This window comes from Oncorhynchus mykiss, chromosome 5, assembly GCF_013265735.2.
Source record: "Oncorhynchus mykiss isolate Arlee chromosome 5, USDA_OmykA_1.1, whole genome shotgun sequence".
In the NCBI taxonomy this organism is placed as follows: Eukaryota; Metazoa; Chordata; class Actinopteri; order Salmoniformes; family Salmonidae; genus Oncorhynchus; species Oncorhynchus mykiss.
Genome location: NC_048569.1, coordinates 24,661,605 through 24,683,418, shown reverse-complemented (window position 1 = coordinate 24,683,418; position 21,814 = coordinate 24,661,605). Strand labels below are relative to the sequence as shown.

The 21,814-nt window shown below is 40.3% G+C and overlaps 1 protein-coding gene across 4 annotated transcripts; it reads left to right on the top strand.

Moving 5' to 3' along the window:
* Window positions 1-4,093: 4,093 nt before the first annotated feature.
* On the top strand, window positions 4,094-21,717 carry zgc:193801 (uncharacterized protein LOC564476 homolog). 4 transcript variants are annotated; one of them, XM_021602219.2, is made up of 8 exons: window positions 4,095-4,297; window positions 5,216-5,414; window positions 5,766-5,956; window positions 6,216-6,389; window positions 6,942-7,100; window positions 7,308-7,445; window positions 8,499-8,591; window positions 20,437-21,717. In XM_021602219.2, exons 1-8 carry the CDS (start codon window positions 4,283-4,285, stop codon window positions 20,908-20,910), a joined length of 1,443 nt encoding a protein of 480 aa, XP_021457894.2. In that variant the 5' UTR covers window positions 4,095-4,282; the 3' UTR covers window positions 20,911-21,717. The 4 variants fall into 4 exon arrangements, with proteins under 4 accessions (XP_036833008.1, XP_021457894.2, XP_021457893.2 ...); XM_021602218.2 differs by having other exon boundaries at window positions 6,216-6,415; window positions 6,950-7,100; XM_021602217.2 differs by having other exon boundaries at window positions 6,216-6,415; window positions 6,947-7,100.
* The last annotated feature ends 97 nt before the right edge of the window (window positions 21,718-21,814 follow it).

Genomic DNA, 21,814 nt, shown 5'->3' with positions numbered 1-21,814 from the left:
TGTATGTTTTGTTTGATAAAGTTCATATTTACATAAAAAAATCGGAGTTTACATTGCAGCGTTACGTTCACTAGCTCCAAAAACATCCAGTGATTTTGCATAGCCACATCGATTCAACAGAAATACTCATCATAAATGTAGATGATAAGACAAGTTATACACATGGAATTATAGATATACCTCTCCTTAATGCAACCGCTGTGTCAGATTTCAAAAAAACTTTACGGAAAAAGCAAACCATGCAATAATCTGAGAAGGCACTCAGAAAATAAATACAATTTTCCGCCATGTTGGAGTCAACAGAAACCAGAAATCACATTTTAAATATTCCCTTACCTTTGATGATCTTCATCAGAATGCACTCCCAGAAATCCTAGTTCTACAATAAATGCTTGATTTGTTAGATAATGTCCATTATTTATGTCCAAGTAGCTACTTTTGTTAGGGCGTTAGGTACACATATCCAAACGCTCGTGCAGGTCCAGCCGAACGTCGGACAAAAACTTCAAAAAGTTATATTACCGGTCGAAGAAACTTGTCAAACTAAGTTTAAAATCAATCTTTAGGGTGTTGTTATCATAAATATTCAAAGTAAAGTTCCAACCGGAGAATTCCTTCGTGTCTACAGAAGCAATGGAACGCAGGTCGATATCATGTGGAATGCGCATGACCAGGAAATGGCTCTCTGCCAGTAACCTGACTCATTCAGCTCTTATTCAGGCCCACAACACAGTAGAAGCCTCATTCAAGTTTCTAAAGACGGTTGACATCTAGTGGAAGCCCTTGGAAGTGCAACTTCATTCATATCCCACTGTGAATTCAGTAGGGCTTGGGTTGAAAATCGACCAACCTCAGATTTCTCACTTCTTGTTTGGATTTCTTCTCAGGTTTTTGCCTGCCATATGATTTCTGTTATACTCACAGACATCATTCAAACAGTTTTAGAAACTTCAGAGTATTTTCTATCCAATACTAATAATATGCATATATTAGCAACTGAGACTGAGGAGCAGGCCGTTTACTCTGGGCACCTCTGGGCACCTTTCATCCAAGCTACTCAATACTGCCCCTGCATCCATAACGCAGATGTCTCATCTAGACACCTGGAAATGCAAATGCGCTACGCTAAATGCTAAATGTACTCGTTAAAACTCAAACGTTCATTAAAACACACATGCAGGGTATTGAATTAAGGCTACACTCGTTGTGAATCTAGCCAAGTCAGATTTTTAAAATGCTTTCCGGCGAAAGCATGAGAAGCTATTATCTGATAGCATGCAACACCCCAATATACCTGAAGGGGACGTAAACAAAATAATTAGCGTAGCCGGCGCTACACAAAACGCAGAAATAAAATATAAAACATTCATTACCTTTGATGATATTCTTTGTTGGCACTCCTATATGTTCCATAAACATCCCAATTGGGTCTTTTTCCCGATTAAATCCGTCCATGTATGCCCAAAATATCCATTTGTATAGCCTGTCTGGTTCAGGAAAAAAGCTCCCTTCCAACACGCAATGTCATTTTAAAAAATTATATAAGTTGCCTATATTCTTTGACAAAACACTTCAACCTACTTTTGTAACCCAACTTTAGGTATTTGTAAACGTTAATAAGCGATCAAATTGATTACTGGGCGATCTGTATTCAATAGCAGCTACTCAAGAAAACGATGTCCTTTGTCTCTCTTCCAAAATCGATTGCTGTATGCTGGACGAAATGAAGGATCTATTTGTCATTGTTAAAGTTGTTAAAAGAGTTGTTAAAAAAGTTTGAAATATCCAATAAATGTCGTTCCACTTCATGATTGTGTCCCACTTGTTGTTGATTCTTCACAAAAAAATACAGTTTTATATCTTTATGTTTGAAGCCTGAAATGTGGCAAAAGGTCGCAAAGTTCAAGGGGGCCGAATACTTTCGCAAGGCACTGTATCCACATCAGTTAAAGCTTGGTCGCAAATGGGTCTTCCAAATGGACAATGACCCCAAGCATACTTCCAAAGTTGTGGCAAAATGGCTTAAGAACAACAAAGTCAAGGTATTGGAGTGGCTATCACAAAGCCCTGACCTCAATCCCATAGAAAAATATGTAGGCAGAACTGAAAAAGCTTGTGCGAGCAAGGAGGTCTACAAACCTGACTCAGTTACACCAGCTCTGTCAGGAGGAATGGGCCAAAATTCACCCAACTTATTGTGGGAAGCTTGTGGAAAGCCCCCTGCAGCGTTTGACACAAGTTAAACAATTTAAAGGCAATGCTACCAAATACTTATTGAGTGTATGTAAACTTCTGATCCACTGGGAATGTGATGAAAGAAATTAAAGCTGAAATAAATCCTTCTCTCTGCTATTATTTTGACATTTCACATTCTTAAAATTAAGCGGTGATCCTGTGTCGGACAACATTGGCTATATAAAAACAACATTGAAACAACAACCATACACATATACAAGATAATGGGATCAGTACTTTTCTATACTTTTTATATGAGGACTAGTGCAGTTTTTCCATAAACTTTTAATTGATACCTTGGGATTTTAGCACTGGGAAGGATCATGCAAATTAAGAATGCATATAGCTTTAAGACAGTGGTTCACAGCCAGGTACATGTACAGGACCCCTGAGGGTACTTGGCCTATCCACAGGGGGTACTGGTGAAACATGCACATGAGGTAATACTTCAGGGGTGCTCCAGGCAGAGCACAATTCAATTGGTGTTACAGTAACAGAAAAAATGTTGGGAACTACTGCTTTATAACAGACCACTCCTAAAAAAGTAAATACTGTGATATTGAAAATGTGTCTCTGGATGTCTTAACAATACATGTAAAAACTCTGAATGTGAATATGTCAGTAGATTTTTAGATTCATTCTCATCAATGACAACCTTCTAGAACTGTTATCACTTATCTAAGTCTGATATCCAGGGTAATCTGGTTAATGATTATATCATTGATTATTCCTTGTAGAATGTTGACACCTGTACAGAACACATTGTATTGCTAAAATGCTCAAACTTTACTTAATAGCTACAATCACAGACACAGGATACATTTTATTTATAATGCTGGCCCTAACCAAACCGGTAAGTTGCCCCTCACTATATACCTGTCGCAAGACCCACTAGTTGATGCTTATCTATATTTGAAGTGCTTCTAAAATCTGCAATAGGAAAAATTCACGGTGAAAAAACGATTGGAACCATTTCCGTGACCGCTAGGTTTTATGGGCATTATGACGGAACCTCTGTGGGGTTCTATGGTGAAAATGAATGGTGTTTTGAAGTGATTTTGGATAAACGCAGAAAATAAGGTATGTGGCAAAAACAGGCTTGCAAGACCTAAAACGTTTTGTTTTACGAGATAATCTGCATCAGCTAACGTCAGTTTTTGTGAATTCTGAAGAATTTATGTAAATAAAAAAAGCACATAGGCTTTATAATTCATAAAGGTTATGTTAACTGACTGCTATTATCTTATAGAACAACACGTATAAGGTCTCCTAAGCCTGTGTTAACCTCAGACCTTAGCGTTTATTCGAAAACACTATTCTTTGCCCATTAATTTTCTCCATAGGGATAGCTGAACGAACCAGAGGTATCTCATTTCCGGGGTTTAGGACTACAAACTGGAACGCTCTATACAAAGATGGTTTAGTATAAAGACGTATAGAAACTGCTTCTCCAATAGAAATCCCCCATCACGCTTGTAGGCCACCTTGGCTAGCTAAACTAATGCGCAGAAACACGTAATCGGGTCTAACGGTCGTCTCGCGTCGAATTGCGCATGTGCAAGCCGTCAAATCAAATCACAAAAATGTAAACGTGTCAGTTTGTAATTTTCACAAGGCTGGAGTAATGGCATGTTCAGCTACTTATTACATTGGATCGAATCTAGGTAGTGCCTTTAGATTTCAAGAAAATGTACAACTAAGGAATCATTTTTGACTTATCTCATTGTCTTCTCAAACCCCTAACCCAGGCCTGCTTGGTCTGTTTCGCAAGTGATCTCGCAAGTCTCGCTATGTTGCGCCTCTGGGTTTAGAAACTCTCCATGCTCTTTGTTTATTGTATAAAAAAACGACCGAAAAAAAACTACGCCACGCTCTGTCAACGTAAGCACTTACACCGTCGCCGCCATTGCAAGCAAAACGAGTGCACAGATGACGAACAACACACAACACTTCACAACATGCGATTTGGCTCGCTTGTTTGAACCAAAATTAACCGATAACTTTACCTGAATGTGTTTCAAAAAAAGTTCCAGCTTCAGCAGATAAAATGTCGGCTTTTATTGTAAGTATGTCGATTGATCAGTCACATTTCTAAAGCGTCTCAAGTCTAGTCTTGAAGGCCACATTATGGATGGACAGTCTTTATCTAGCTAAAACGTTAGCTAGCTAGCTGGAACTGCTACACGCATCCAAACTAGCGCCTGTAAAAGCTATTTAAAGTGTCAACAAGCAGTAGAAACAAAAACAAAGCCGGGACCCCGCCCCAGTTTCGATAACAAAAACTGGGGGATAGATCTAGATAAATGTAACCACTCTCAAATGCATAGACAGCTATGAATGCAAGGACTGACGATCCATGATGAAATCAAAATGATCGTTTTGGCATTGTTTTGAGACTATATAGTGATTGTTTACATTTACTTTGTTTACAAACATTGTAGTAAAAAGGCTTATTTTGAGTTATGATGGGGAACGAAAGTTAGAAATGCCTCATGAGCTTAGTTTAAGTTATGTTCTGCAGGAATCAATGGGTACATATCATTAATTTATGTCGAAAGATGGATGTAACAACTGCTGATTGCTCCGTTTTAATGTCCAAACAAATGCCCTTAAGTAGTCTGCACTGTAGCTAGATAGATAATTATGTAATGTTCAAATGGCTAAGATAAAATGGTGTGGAAACTTGACGTGAGGCCTGAGGGGATATGCTCAGTAGTTTATTTCATGCATGGGTCGACCTTCAGTCTAAGGCACCTATTTACCACTAGTTGAAAGCAAATAATCTTCTAGCAGAAATGTATAAACAACTAAAGCACCTAATGGAACATTATTGTTGTCATTCAGCTCAGTATGTATCTAGTGATTCAAATAATATAGCTACTAACTACAGTAAATATGTTGTTAAAATGAAAATTGTATGAGGATTAACTTGCAACAGTTATCCTCAGTCTACCTGAATCTCATTGCCTTGCTGTTTCAGGCCCACCCTTCGGTGCGGATCAGGGGCACAGAGCACACCTACAACCCAGTGTTGTGTCAGGACGACAACTGCTCAGGCAAGGACAAGGGCACTCATATGCACTGTCCTCTCTGCACTGTGGTCGAGGCCTATCATGACCCTCTTATCCTACGGGCTCATTACCGCATTAAACATGTTGACAAGGGCATCGACTTTGCTGGTGAGAGGCTTTTCAACACGTATACATAAAAGTACACATCAGATGCTAGATTCAGTTGTAGTGTGACTTTTCCAAAAGGTTTCAGTGAGAGATATTTCACTCAAATCAATTAAATGTTTAAAGAAATAATCATCTAGAAGAAAAAGAAACGCACACCTATTAAGACGAGGTGCTGGCTAGCGGAGTAGAAAACTTGAAAATAAAAGAGCCGCACACTCTAGGAGCTCAGATGCAAAAATGTAATTACCAACGTTTCGACAGCCAAGCTGTCTTCATCAGGCAGGCTCTTTTATTGATTAAATAAATAATCAGGCCTACAACTTTACAGCAAGCTTTTTGTCTTCCCTTCAGGCCTAAAAGTGCTTCGATGCTGCAACCACTGTGAGATCGTGGGCACCATCAAAGGGGAGAAGAGGTTCAAGGGGGCACACTGGCACTGCTACCGCTGCCGAAATGGCTTCAACCGCCGAGACGAGGCCATCAAACACTATAAAACCCACTTCCGGAACCCCCACACCACCTTCCAGATACAGGTCACACAGGTACTACCACCAAACTACTGTAATTGAACATACATTCACCATTGAACACTGTGAGAATAAAGAGTAAACAGACAGGGCACTTATTCTCCATATATACAAAAATAGAGTAGGAGTGCTGATCTAGGATGAATTTTAGCCTTTTAAATCATAGTCAATAAGAGTCCTGAATTCTAATACTTGATTAGCTCGCCCACTCTGAGAATCTTTGTGAATGCGGACCAAGACAGATCTCTCACAATCCCCCTCCTTGTGCATTCAGGAGGTGAACAGCCGACAGTATTATGACCAGAGTCCGGAGGCCCACCCTAAAGCCTATGGAGGGCTGGAAGTGTGTACGGGCTCTGGGGTGGAGGGCGGAGACATGGGGACTATCATGGCGCAGCCAATCCTCAACACAGCCAACACGGAGACTCTGCTCACTGTGGAACCCAAGGTTTCATATATGTCTCATGATTTGTGGTGGGTAAATGTGGATAGTAGGGATGTAACAATTCACCGTTACGCATCTGTCCCAGGTTCAAATGTCAAGCAGATCAAGCTCATGTGCGCCATCAGTAGCAGATTTGAATTTAGAAATGAAAATTAATGTTTTTGCAACAAATATCAAATATAACAAATATCAGTGTCGAATTTTATCGCATCAAACCGAATCATTTCAAACTAAAACGTATCGTTCCTGTATCAGCATCTATCTATAAAATTGTCTTGAAAGGGATAGATGCACATCCCAAGTAGAGAGCGTTGTGGTGGGTTGATATTGTGAAGTGTATGTGGAAAAGTGTATATGTCATGTTGTATTGTGTGATCTGTAAAACATGCTCTGTTGCTTGTGCTATCAAAGTTTATATCGGTGTCGCTGAATCTTCTATAGCGGTAGTGTCACCAGTGTTAAAAAGGTTCATCTCAAGCCCAGCACAGGAGGTGTATATGTCAAGTAACTTGTGTCTGGTCATTGTATGGTGATTGGTGCCTGCTCTGGTTGAAGGACAGCAGCGTGAACAACGGGATCCTAGTGGCGGCCGAAGAGGAGGTGGGGCCTTCCCAGCATACCCTGGACCAGACCCAGACACTGGTTCTCATGGACCCAGATGGACAGGGAGGCAACCTGATTTACGAGGAGGCGGCCAGTATTATCTCTGAACAGGTGTCTCCATTGAGTTATCTTGCTAATACTGTGCTTTAGTAAGTTCTCACATCCAATGTTTTTCTTACCAATATTAATTACAACCCTCATCAATCTACATACTTTTATGCAAGCAGCCTGCATGCCCTAATGCTAACCTCTGTTACCCCTCTATCCCCCTTCATGTCATGATACTAACCTTGGTGTACCTGTGGTTGTCTATTGCAGGGCGGGGAGAGTCTGGAGCAGGCCCTACATATAGAGAAGCATCTGCTGGAGCTCCACCAGCAAAATGTGACCTTGCGGCAGGAGAAGGATGCCATGGAGAAGAGGCTAAGGGCAGAGATCCACAGACTTAACGAACAGGTACACTAACAGCAGACTTGTCAGCTGAGATACAGACTCTAAGACCAAGTACACTGACCAGCACACAGTATGTAACCTCAAAGAAAGGTTATCAAAACAAGATAGCTTTTTTGTGTAGGCTAAGATGCTTTGTATGGTGAACTTTGTGTGAAGGATAGATATTAGATCATTTTTAACATGTTTAGTGGCAGCAGGGGAGGCAAGGCGAGGAGACTGAGGGCAGACATACAGCATCTCAAAGACCACCAGGTACAAAAATGGGTAACCTAACGTGATGTCTTTTTGTGAAAGATAAACTTATTTGTATGATGAACTTGTCATAATTTGTGTCTGTGTGAAGAATAGATGTGTTAATTTTTAACATGTTTAGCGGCAGGAGAGGCCGATTGGAGAGGTGGATGGAGGTAGAGATGCCGAGATTCTTTGACCTCGTTCAGGAACAGGTATTTTTGGCACCCAGAAGCAAACCATACGTGTGCGTGCACTGGCTGGCCAGAGACTTGAGGGTAGACACTGACAGAAGGCTGAAGGCAGAGTTGCTTACAATTATAGACTCCAGGCACACAATGTTAGTAAATGGCAAAACACCCATGGTTTTCAACACTCCCCCTTTCCTGGCTTTGCACTAATGTTTATGAGTGTTTAACTGGGGCAAAAAGTGTGGAAATTTAAGAGTTGTGGGAGTCACTCAATAAATGCAGCAAAACACTCATGTGAAAGATGGATTTCAAAATCGTATAGGCCATAATCATTCAGCAATTGACCGGGGAAAGGATACGCAATCTCGATCAGCAGGCACACTGACCACGGTATGGAGCAGCAGACATGGTTAACTTATCAGGAGAACTTTATTTTTTGGCGGAGGAAACTGATTTGTATGTGGATCTTCTAAAAATGTCTATTTGTGTGAAGGGTAGATGGGAGTTAAAGCGCTTACCTTATGTCTCTTCTAGTAAGTCCTCCACCTTTTCTGTATTTGACATTCTTGGCGGAATGGAAAACAGACCATTCTGACATGGCCATGTTGTCTCCCCTGTGCTGAGGTGCCCCCAGGTGGCCAGTGTGGTGCAGGCCAACATCAAGATGTTTGAGGAGCTAAAGCTATACCGCTCTGCAGAGAACAGCCAGCAGAGAATCGATCAGCTGGTGAGTGGACGCCTGTAACTGCTACTGTAGTGATGATCCTAAGTGACTGTTAAATGGGGGTTAGAACTGAAATTATTTTCCAATTGTTTCGTTCTGAACAGAACCCCCCCCAAAAAATTGTTCCGTTCCACTGTTCCGACCAGCAAAATAAACCAAAAAAGTACAGTTTTATTTCATTCCCTTTTCAACCTATGAAATCAAGTTTTTTTTTATATTTAGCTCATTAAATTACATCACCAATCAGTGCGGCTAGAGCAGGCAAGCTAGTTGTTTACATGCATGATGGACAGACTAGTGTAGCCTATGGCACACGATGCAACTGAAATGTTGCGGTTGGGGAGAGATCGAGAGTGGGTTAAGGAAGAGGCTTGAAGTGCTGGGCATCTTATCACATGCATTTTCTGACTTAGGTCCACATAATTATAATAACGGAAGAGTGGCTTCTATGACGGAACTTTAATGTCCTTTGAGCTAGCTAGCAAGCTAACAAGCTTGTGTGTGCAGAGCGGTACCAGAATTAAAGACATGTCTTACCTTTTTGTTGTTAAATACAACGTGATAGGCCTATGGTATCCTTATCTAGCATTGGAAAAGTTCATCCATTCTTTTGCTAATATCTTCTGAATCACGATTGTAACGTCAGTACAGTAGCCTGTAGGGGCAGGTAGCCTAAACACATACACACTGGCAAAGATTTTCAGTTTGCAGGCAAACACTGGAAAAGTTTCTGAGTGACAGAGTGAGGGTTTGCATAGGTTTTTTGTTGTGTTTTTTGTGGGACTAGAAAAAATGACTGGAATGTAAAATAATGTTAATAACCAGTTCCCATGCTTTTAAAATAACAGTTCTGTTCCTGAACAGTATGGATCACTTTTGTTTCTGTTCCTTTAAAATGTTCAATATTTTCTGGTTTTCGGTTCTGTTTCTAGTAGGGCTGACCCCATTTAGTCAACTGGTTGATTGGTTGGTCGATAGGCTGTTGGTTGACCGAGATTTCTTTAGTCGAGCAGTAGCAAAAAAATATATAGATCTATCATGGTGTACAAGACACCTGTCTAATTCATGCTGAGTGGACTGATTCATTGTGGGTATGCACAGTCCATCAGTCTAAGACACGTGCTACTGAAATTGTATATGGTTATATTACATAAGAGCAATGGTGCAACACTAATAAAAATAATATTATTTAAAAACAAATGCGCTTTCTCCCTCGTTGGATAGCGGTCGCTGTCCCTGCTTCTGAAACACATTAGTGTGCTGTTGAATTGGCACCTTTTCCTAGACCATGTTGCTATGTGGATAATAGCACCGTTATCCACCATATTGGTGTTGAGAACAATTTATTTTTTTATTTCACCTTTATTTAACCAGGTAGGCTAGTTGAGAACAAGTTCTCATTTACAATTGCGACCTGGCCAAGATAAAGCAAAGCAGTTCGACACATACAACAACAGAGTTACACATGGAGTAAAACAAACATAGTCAATAATACAGTATAAACAAGTCTATATACGATGTGAGCAAATGAGGTGAGATAAGGGAGGTAAAGGCAAAAAAAAAAGGCCATGGTGGCAAAGTAAATATAATATAGCAAGTAAAACACTGGAATGGTAGATTTGCAGTGGAAGAATGTGCAAAGTAGAAATAAAAATAATGGGATGCAAAGGAGCAAAAATAAATAAATAAAATAAATACAGTAGGGAAAGAGGTAGTTGTTGGGGCTAAATTGTAGGTGGGCTATGTACAGGTGCAGTAATCTGTGAGCTGCTCTGACAGTTGGTGCAATGCCGTGGAGGCATCAGCAGAATGAGGAGATGAGAACAGCCCTTGCCTTGTTATCTAAGAAAAGTGTGGAGAGGGGAAGCCCAAACTTAATTAGGTATATAATCAATAGCCTAACTGTTAAATGTGCCTGGCTTTATAAAACCGCAATATATCTACAGAAATAAGACCGCGTTTATTTAATAGCCTACTGATGTCGCCTCAAGCAATGACATGTCAAGTAAGCAATTTCACAATTGGGCTGTTTTTAATCTTTGCTTTACTGTAATAAAGGCTTTACACTTTTTGTCGTTGGAACAGCCTCTGGTATTATTTCAAATGTATGTTTACACTGTTCCAAATTGCCTGAAAAATAATATTTATTATTATAATAATAATAATAATGCTCCTTTTTCTTGATCATCTTCTTATTAGAATAATAAATGTCATTAGTAGGCTTAGTATAGCAGCCTTGTATGACCACCATTGAGCTGTAGGCCTCAGAGCACATCCTGTTTAGTCTTAATACTGTAACTTAGGCCTGTATGTCAATATATAGGCTACTGTATCAATCAACCATTCATTTGTTCATGTCATCACACAGCATATGAGTCATTCATGATTTGAAATGCAATCAAGCATTTTAGTTTTAAAATAAAGCGATCCCTGAATAATTAGCTTAAGCAATAAATAAACTGTTCCATTTCAGAAATTGCATTCACAAATTAGTGTGAATGTTTTTAGTCTTTGCTGTAATAAAGACTTAACAAAAAATGTTACAACAGGCTCTGGTACTCTTATACATTATTTAGTGTTAACATTGTTCCAAACGGTCAGAAAAATTATATTGCAATCTATACAGCACCTGTTTGGCACACATAATATGCACTCAGCACTTTCTTCTTACCTTATTTTTCTTGATCTGTAGTATTTTCCACAACTAGTCACATTCATTCCACACATCTGACATTCCCTTTAACTCCTGAGCAATCTGTAAATATTCTCCCGTTTTGAGGTTTATTTGTCACATCCTCTGCATCCATTTTGCTGTCGCATGTGTTACGGTTTTGAGATTAAAAAATATATACTTTTTTATTTTTTGGAGGGGGGGGTAGATCAGCTTTAATATTGTAGCTTCCATCAATGTAATTGTCTGCATCACTTCAAATCCTATATATATATATATATATATATATATATATATATATTATATACAGTACCAGTCAAAAGTTTGGACACCTACTCATTCTAGTTTTTATTTTATTTTTTACTAATAACACATGGAATCATGTAGTAACCAAATAAAGTGTTAAACAAATCAAAATATATTTGCGATTCTTCAAAGTAGCCACCCTTTGCCTTGACAGCTTTGCACACTATTGGCATTCTCTCAACCAACTATGGCCAGGAAACACAAGCAATCTACATTAGACTGGTGGAAATCTGTCCTTCGGTATGATGAGTCCAAATGTGAGATTTTTTTTGTTCCAACTGCCGTGTCTTTGTGAGACACAGGGTAGGTGAACGGATGACCTCCACATGTGTGGTTCCCACCGTGAAGCATGGAGGAGGTGTGTTTGTGTGTGGGGGGGCTTTGCTGGTGACACTGTCAGTGATTTATTTCTGAGGCTGGTAACTCTGAAATAGTAAAAATAAAGAAAAACTGGAATTAATAGGTGTCTAAACTTTTGACTATGTGTATATTCCTTTAACTTTCTAACCCTACCTCCCCTAATTGGGGTGAACTAGTGAACAACAATGCTTAGACCTCTACTTACAGCTTATACATTTTATGGACAGTCTATTTTACAGTAGATCTATTTCCTTTGTTTTTACTCCTGTCCTTCCTCAACCTGTCCCATCTATTTATGATGTCCATCCGGTTTGATTTCTATTTGCCATATCTTTCAAACTGTGCTCTTTCACAGAAGTTTCACAAAAATCTATATATGTTTTTTGGACACCATATGTTTTACATTAGTTATCTTGTTATTAGTCCCAACCTTCAGCTCCATTCTACCCATCTATCTCTTAACACCATCCATATTGGATTTCTATTTGACCTATCCTTTTCAACTGCTGTGATGTTTCAGAAAAGTTCTGAACCTTTCTATTCTCATTGTTTCTACATATTGAAAATAAACATTTTTGCAAAGTATTATTATTATTAGGGTTGCACATTTTGGGTAATATTCAGAGGTGGAAACTTTCTGTGGGAGTATATGGGAATTACTGGAAATATATGCAAATAAATAATGTTTAAATGTAGATGTTTTTTTGCATTGGATATATTTACCATATCATATGGAGACAAACAAACCTTTTTACCTTATCATAAGTAGACATAACTGCAAGTGATTAAATCGTTCAGATAGAAATTAAAAAACAATTTAGTCACCAAAGTGAACTTTAATTAAATGAGTTGACTCTTCACATGGGATTATTTCACTGAAAAACAAAAGGGAATATCAAATTATCCATCGCATCTCCCAAAAACATTTTCAACATACATCTGTAAAATTGATAGTCTAGAAACTAAAGCATTGGTTGTCTTCCTCTCAGGCTTCCATGTCTTCTCCCTGGACCTCCTCAATGTCCACCTCTTGAACATCAGACTCTGGGGCCTATTCTTCACTGTCACTTTCCAACCTTGTTGAGGATGGCTCGTTGTCAGGCTCAAATTTGCCCGGATGGACACCAATTTTTCAACCCGTGTATTGGTCAGCCTGTTGCGTGCTTTGGTCTGTGTGTGTTCCCAAACAAGGACCAATTGCACTCTGAGGCGGCTGATGTTGATGGGATTTGGAGGATGATGGAGGCAACAGGGGAAAGAGCCTCAGATCCACAAAGTCCCTTCCACCAGGTGGCTGATGAGATATGTTGGCACAACTGCCATATTGCATCTCCATCCTAAAGCCCTTGCTTGGAACTGTACTTCGCCAGACCTTGGCCTCATCCAGGCCAAGGTGGCGAGACCCGTAGTGATGACACCATAGGCCCTGTTGATCTCTGCACCAGACAGGATGCTCTTGCCAGCATACTTGGGGTCCTACATGTACGCTGTGGTGTGCATGGGCTTCAGGCAGATGTCTTCACCCTTTTTTATGTATTTCAGAACTGCAGTTTCCTCTGCTTGGAGCAACAGTGAAGTGAGCAGGGCAGTACAGATTTTTTCTCTTACATCTGCAAGCAGAGTCTGAACATCACACAGGATGGCATTGTCTCCCTCAAGCCATGCAATGGCTACCATAGGCCCTGTTGGTTTCAGGCTGCTTACCACTCTCCCACAATACATAATCCAGGAGGATCCTCTTGATGGGGCTGTCCATATTGGCAGACTGTGATATGGCCATTTCTTGGAGAGCCTCCTTCCCCTCAAGGAGACTGTCAAACATGATGAGAACACCACCCCAAAAGGTGTTGCTGGGCAGCTTCAATGTGGTTCTCTTATTTTTCTCACTTTGCTTGGTGAGGTAGATTGCTGCTATAACTTGATGACCCTTCACATACCTAACCATTTCCTTGACTCTCTTGTAGAGTGTATTGTTTTCAGTGGCATGATGTCCTTGAGGAGCAGATTCGATGCATGTGCAGCACAGCCAATGGGTGTGATGTGAGGGTAGGATTCTTCCACTTTAGACCAAGCAGCCTTAATGTTCACCGCATTGTATGTCACCAGTGCAAATACCTTCTGTGGTCAAAGGTCATTGACTCACTTCAGCTCATCTGCAATGTAGAGACCGGTGAGTCTGTCCCTTGTCTGTGCTCTTGTAGAATACTGGTTGATGGGTGGAGATGATGTAGTTAATTATTCCTTGCCCACGAACATTCGACCACCCATCAGAGATGATTACAATAGTCTGCTTTCTCTATGATTCGCTTGACCTTCACTTTAACTCTGTTGAACTCTGCATCCAGCAAATTAGTAGATAAAGCTAGTTGGAGAGGTGTATGCTGGGCGAAGAACATTCAGAAATCTCTTCCAATACACATTGGCTGTGAGCATCAGATTCTGATGATTCTGCATCTTTGTTGCCCACTTCACAAGATTTGGCACAGTATTTGCAAATGTACACAGCTTTTCCTTCTACATTAGCTGCAGTGAAATGTCTCCACACATCAGATAGTGCCCGTGGAATTTTCCTGTAGAGATTAAGGGAAAAAATGCGTTAAAAAAACCCAAAATACAATTCCATGTATAGATAAATAGGTTAAGCAGTTTGATTAAACAACTCCTTTGTAAGATAAATGTTTTAAAATGAAACATGTATGGAAATAGGTGAATTAACACTCCTTAGTTAGCAGGCTCAAGCAAGCTAAAACAAACCAGCAGAAATTGTTAACAAGTTAGAAATGATTTAAACACACTTTGCTGTAGGCTACTATTTACTAGTTAACAAAAAATATTGTATGTCATATAAAATATATTCACCCCACCCAATATTGTAATCAAAACTTACCAGAAAGCATGTAGTAGTCCTTGGCTCAGACAGTGTAGTAGTGTGGGCTCAATAGTATCTCATTAGCGCGCAAGATCTTGAGAATCAGCTGTGCATGCAGACGGTTGCAATTCCATTGAATTGGGGCTAGTCTAACCAAAATATGTCACAAGACCTAGAATGGCCTTGTGTATCCAACAAAAAAAGGTGCACTGTTAACTTTTTAAAATAAATTTAAGCAAAATTCCAGGGCTTAACTTCCCATGAAGAAAAATTCTGGAAATTTACAGTCATGTTTCCGATCCTTTGCAACCTTAATTATTTTATTATTGCTCGATCGACTATTACTTTTCAGATCACCCAGTAGTGCTATCTACTGTTTTCAGAGTTTGTTTTAACCAATTTATTGATGTGATTATGTAATGTTATAGGTCAGGCCCTATTGTGCAGTATTCGGACAGGAATAGTTTTACTGGGGGAGGTGGGGTTATGTAATTATGTGCACAAGCACAAAACACCACATCTGTCATTTTAGTCCCATCCAAATTGACATCCCTGTGTTGAGAGAAATCTCTGAGTTTGACATGTGTTGCTCGCAGTTTGATAAAGCAACAACTGATCTGATAAATTGAACTAAGTGCTGCGCATAGCCTTTATATGAAGGGCCTACATGTATCAACTTGCACAGTGAATGTTTTGTGTATGAATTGAATATTGCCAATTGCATCATTCAAAAATATTGTGCATCCTTGCTGTTAATAGATCGCAAAGCAGCAGCACAGAACTGACCTAAACATTTGGAAATGATGAGTTAACTTTTTCATCCATAGCCTTAAAATGCATCTCAAGTGCAATTGCACGGTTTAGCTCACATCTGAAGGCTGGAGGGCATTTAGGACGTACTGCGGAACCCTAAAATATTCTAATGATTATAATCACACTTCCTTAATTTAAATATTATGGCAACACTATAGGAAAGATGGTTTAGAAACTTGGGAACCAAGCTTGAGTTATCAGTGTGGCCCTAGGACCTGGACATGTTGAAATGCTTTATCTTGTCAATTTATTGAAGTAAAAAGAATAAAGAATTACAGGTTGCAGTTTGGATAAAATGAATCCCGTGGAATAACGGACGTTCTGGAGTAATAATTACATAACCAACGTTCTCTAGTATTTAGGGATCAAATTCAACAACATCCGTTGAAATCGGAGCGCGCCAAGTTCAAAATACAAAACCATAATATTAAACATTCATGAAAATACAAGTGTCATGCATGATTCTTTAGCTTAGAATCTTGGTAATCTAACTGCATTGTCAGATTTCAAAAAGGCTTTGCGGTGAAAGCATAGCATTTGATTGTCGGAGGACAGCGCCCCATGTCAACATATCTTTCAAACCATCACTGGCGACACAATCATAAATGGCGATAAAATAAATCACTTACTTTTGAAGATCTTCCTCTGTTTGCAATCCCAAGGATCCCAGATACACAATGAATGGTCATTTTGTTCGATAAAGTCCTTCTTTATATCCCAAAAACACAGTTTAGTTGGCGCCATTGAATTCAATAATCCAGTCCTTCAACATGCATATAAAGGATTCCAAAAAGTTACCAGCAAAGTTCATCCAAATGAGTCAAACAATGATTTTTTATTAATACTCAGGTTGTCTAATATGTAAATAAACTATAATATGCCTTCCCGGTGGCACAGTGGTCTAAGGCACTGCATCGCTGTGCCACCGGAGACTCTGGGTTCGAGCCTAGGCTCTGCGACCGGGAGTTCCATGGGGCGACGCACAATTGGCCTAGCGTCGTCCGGGTTAAGGAGGGTTTGGCCGGTAGGGATATCCTTGTCTCATCACGCACTAGCGACTCCTGTGGCAGGCCGGGCGCAGTGCACGCTGACTAGGTCACTAGGTGTACGGTGTTTCCTCCGACACATTGGTGCGGCTGGCTTCCAGGTTGGATGAGCTCTGTGTTAAGAAGCAGTGCGGCTTGGTTGGGTTGTGTTTCGGAGGACGCGTGGCTCTCAACCTTCATCTCTCCCGAGCCCATACGGGAGTTGTAGCGATGAGACAAGACATTTAACCACTAAACATTTGATACCACGAAATTGGGGAGAAAGGGGGGTAAAAATAAATAAATAAATTTAAAAAATAAACAATAATATTTCAGACCGAGATTACTATGTTCAATAGCAAAGGAAAAGAACAAAGAGCGCGCCCACGTTCACGTGCGCAAAAAGACTACTTTTGCCCTGGCGCTCAACTTGGAATGACTACAAATACAATTTTTTTTAAAACGAGCCTAAAACCTTGTATAAAGACTTGACATCTAGTGGAAGCCATAGGAACTGCAATCTGGGAGGTGGAAATTAGATCTTTCAATAGCATTGCATTGGAAGTCATTCCAAGCTCAAAAAAATAATAATTCCGGATCGATTTTCCTCCCGTTTTCACCTGCTATATCAGTTCTGTCATACTCAGACATGATTTTAACAGTTTTAGAAACTTCAGTGTTTTCTATCCAATTCTACCAATTATATGTATATCCAACCTTCTGGGCCTGAGTAACAGGGGCACGTCACAGGCGGAAATTCAGGATACTGCACCGACCCTAGAAAGGTTAATGCTTACATTTTTTTAATGCCATGAATTGACGCCATTAACGCATTTTCTTAGTTTTACTCCCTGAACCATCCATAGTTCAAATTCAAGCCCTGGCAGCCGATGCGCTAGTTTGACAAACACTTTACTTGCTAGCTACTTGTATGACTGAATAATGGATAATGCTAGTAAGGGGCTTTTAAATGGCCAATTCAATTTCAAATCACTCCCAGGTGATAAAACCAAAGTAATTTGCATCTACTGCAGGGCTGAATTTGTTTATCACCAAAATACGAGTCATCGTTTTCATTTACAAGCAAAACCTACTGTTGACGCCGGCAATACAAGTAAAGTTACTAGTAGCAATGGAGAACATCTTCGGCAGGCTAAGCTAGAAGGGTGTGCGCGCCGGAGGCCTGTCGACAAGCAGCAAGCTAACACAAGAAATAGCCAAGTGGATAGCTACAGCTTGCAGGCAAGTCCACAATGTGGAGGACGAAGGCTTGAGGGATAGCATCGAACGACAACGTATGAGTTACCCTCGAAAGCCACCGTTGTTACAAAAATACACAAGCTGTATGAAAGGGAGAGGGCTATGAAAGCGGAGGAGTTGAAACTCACGGGAGACCACTGGAACTCGGTCAGTAACCACAACTACCTGGGATACTGCTCACCACATCAATGGAAACTGCATTCACATGCTCTGGCTGTAGTGAAGACAAGAGGCACTATGCTGAAATGTGCGCCGGGCATTTAGTGGCTCTAGCAAAGCAGTGGAACATTGAAAACAAAGTTACCACAGTTTGCATAGACCGTGCACGGAACATGATTGCAGCTGCCAGACATATGCCTTTTTGAACACCTGCCCTGCATCGCGCACAGTCTCATCAGTGTCCCTACAGAAGAGGGTTTGACAATGCCATAGCTAAATGGCAAATTTTTTTTAGCCATTTCAAACACAGCCCACCAAATGCTGCAGAGCTAGGACATCAGCAAATGGACTGAAGGAATCACACAACAAGATGGAATTCCACTCTGGAATTGGTAACTCGTGTCCACAGAAACCAACAACCACAGAGATCACCAACAACCAACCGAAAACCATGCCAACCACAGCTGAACTGGAGAAACTGCAGAAGCTGGAGGCACTACTGGAGCCCTGCAGGTACTATTCTTTGTATCACTATTAGTGTTATAATAAGGTGTGTGTGTGTGTAAAGTGTGCGAGAGAGTCTGGGCATAAGTCTTTCACAATTGACAAGTGATTTTGAGTGCTCTTTCACTGCAGATACTTGACTGAACTTCTGGGAGGAGAGATGTGCATTTCCTGCTCAGTAGTGTTGCCTGCTTTGTCATCTGACTGAACTTTTCAGTCAGAGATGGCTGTAATTAAGTTGCAGCTTCAGAAACACGGACAGCGCGATAAACACTTTTGATGTTCTGTGGTGGTCGCTGCAGCAGGGAGGAGAGCGAGACAATGGGTGCTAGTCACTGTCACTCCCTGTTTTTATTTTGTTCTTACACAGCACAGCAAGACTGAACCCGGCCCGTCACAATCCAATAAATTGCTGGTTGGACTCCCTCTAGTCATTTGTGTGTTTTGATTATTTAATCAAACCATGCATCAGACAAGCTCAGTGAATATAGTTGATTTGATTCAAATACATAGGATGTGTCAATATGAAAAAAGACAAAATGTAGACCAATCGATTGGTCGATAGAACAGAAACTCTTGGTCGACCACTTATTCTTTTGGTTCGGGACAGCCCTAGTTTCCTGGACCGGTTCCAACCCCTGTTATTCAATATTCTCAAGATCACATGCCAGATTAAAAACAACACGTAAAGCCTCTTAGAAGAGCCTTTTGAAAATCTACAGAGCTATGCATATTCTGTATTGTTAGTAAAAATTACTGGGCTTCAATAGTATTCACGAGCTGGAATGTCAAAGGGCCTTATTGCCCACTGAAGCAAAGTGGTTTCTCGTTTAAAATGCTTGTATACCAATATACATGTAGCTTCCCTGGAGCCATCCTTTTATAAATCTACTGAACATCACTGACAGGCCATTCAGTCGTTAGATGGCATAAAGCCCTATTCGGACGGGATTAGTTTTACTGGGGGAGGTTGGGTAATATAATTAAGTGCACGAGCACAATACACCACATCTGTCATTTTAGTCTCTTCCCGAATCTGTCAGTAATTTTACATGGCAGAAGAGTAAATATTTCAGATAGAATAACTTGTTTTTTGGCAAACTCCAAAGTCCTCTGACAATATTAGTGCAAATTGACATCCCTGTGTTTTGAGAAATATTTCTGAGTTTGACAGGTGTTGCTCGCGGTTTGAGCAAGTAAACCATAACTGATTCTATAAATTGAACGAAGTGCTGTGGATAGCCTTTATATGAAGGACCTACATGTATCAACTTTCACAGTGAATGTTTTTGTTTGTTTTTATGCGAAGGAATTGAACATTGCCAAGTGCATCATAAAAAAACTACATTAAAAGCAACATTGCTGTTAACAGATCGCAAAGCAGCATAAAACTGAGCTAAATGTTTGGAAATTACAAGTTCACTTTCTATTCATAGCCTAACAACACATATCAAGTGCAAGTGTGCTGTTTGGCTCACATCTGAAGGCTTGGGGGCATTTAGGATGTATTCTACTGCGGATTGCTAAAATATCATAATGAAAATATGATCACACTTCCTCAATTCAAATATTATGGTGACACTATAAAAATGGGAACCAAGCTTGAGTTATCAGTGTAGCCATGTTATCATGTGGACTTGTTGCAATATCTTCACTCCTAGAAGAAAAAAAAATCCAGGCTTCTGTCATAACTTTTTTTTGAAAAAAAATATAATTACAGGGGGCAGTTTGGAAAATGAATTCCGTCTGAATCGTCCTCTTGAATAACAGACATTAGGGTAATAATTACATAATCAACGTTCTCTAGCAATACTAGTTCCGTGCAAATAGGGCTTATGAGACTCTTTGACCACTGATGATGCCTGTCTTTCTGTTTGGCAGGTGAAGAGTCTGGAGATGCAACACCGCACTCTCATCCACACCCAGCTCGCCTCCCTGAGGACAGAGCTTCTACGGCAGGCTGAGAGAACAACGCCCGTCAACGGCCACACAGAGCTCACAGTCAGCCTGGTTGGTGAGATAGCCACTCACCCTGGGGAGATGACCCTCTTTGAGGAGGAACAGACTGAAACGAGGATAGAGAGGGAGGAAGAAGCATTGACCATGGTGGTGGTTCAGATGGGCCCTGACCCAGGGGACTTGGTACCAATATCAGGTGATTCATGTTTGGTGGCTGGGAAGAATGAGGAATCATCGGTCCCTGAGCTGGACAGTGTTGACTCTGGGGCAGAGCCCTTCAAGAATGCTACAGAATCCCTTGAAGACAAAGAGGGGGAGGAGAAATCATCAAGGAAGCGCAGCCCCAAAGAGGAACCTAGGGGGGAGAGTGAAGCCAAACTGCAACGCATCTGTTGAGATAATGGAGACAGTGGTCTTTATTACTCTCATCTGTTTTCCCTTTGTCTCTCTTTCCAGTCTTTTCCTGGCAGTACTTGTGAGTTTCTTTAAGGGGGGTAACTTTCCCACAAGGGGTTCTAATAGGCTGCTGCAGACTGAGCCAGGCACAGTACAGCAGTGTGGGAAAACCTCAACTGAGAAACCAGTCCCTAATATGGCTGTGAAAGTCAATGCATCCTCTACTCCCTGCAGTTTGTAAGCTGTACATAATGCTACTCCACTAAACCTACTGACTTACTGTTTACCAGTCTGCTCTGTACATTAGCTCTGTTTTAGAAGCTTCATGAGGGATGACGGTCTGCAGTGAATTAGACCTATTCATGGCAAATAACCAATTCATGTTATTTTGTTCTGACGGAAGTTTTTGCAATGTGTTCCAATTTTTTCATAAAGCTTGTTTGTTCAACAGTTGGTTCCATTGTTCTACTAAACATTATTTTTTACAGACTGGAAGTAACTAACCATCTGTCTTGACGAGACAGCCACTTGTCACACTATGCAATTCTAGTTTGTTATACAATGTGTTGCTCATTAACTTGCATAAGATGTATACAGTACATAGCCTACAAATCATATCGGATACAACAGTACATCTCAAGCCTATGAATTTGCTTTATTTGAGAAAATGACTAAACAAAGCTACTATGTAGTTTATTGCTTACCGGTATTCAGGCATTGTTTTTCCACCCCAAAGTTGTAGACAAATGAAAAGCAATCCCTTGACATGAATTTGTAGTTACTGAATAAAGAAAACAACAATGTGAAGAAATCTTTGTCATCCTGTCAGGGATCTGAATGCATTCAAACCTATACACCACTTGAACATACATTTAATTGGCTGTATTTGTTTTATACGATGTCT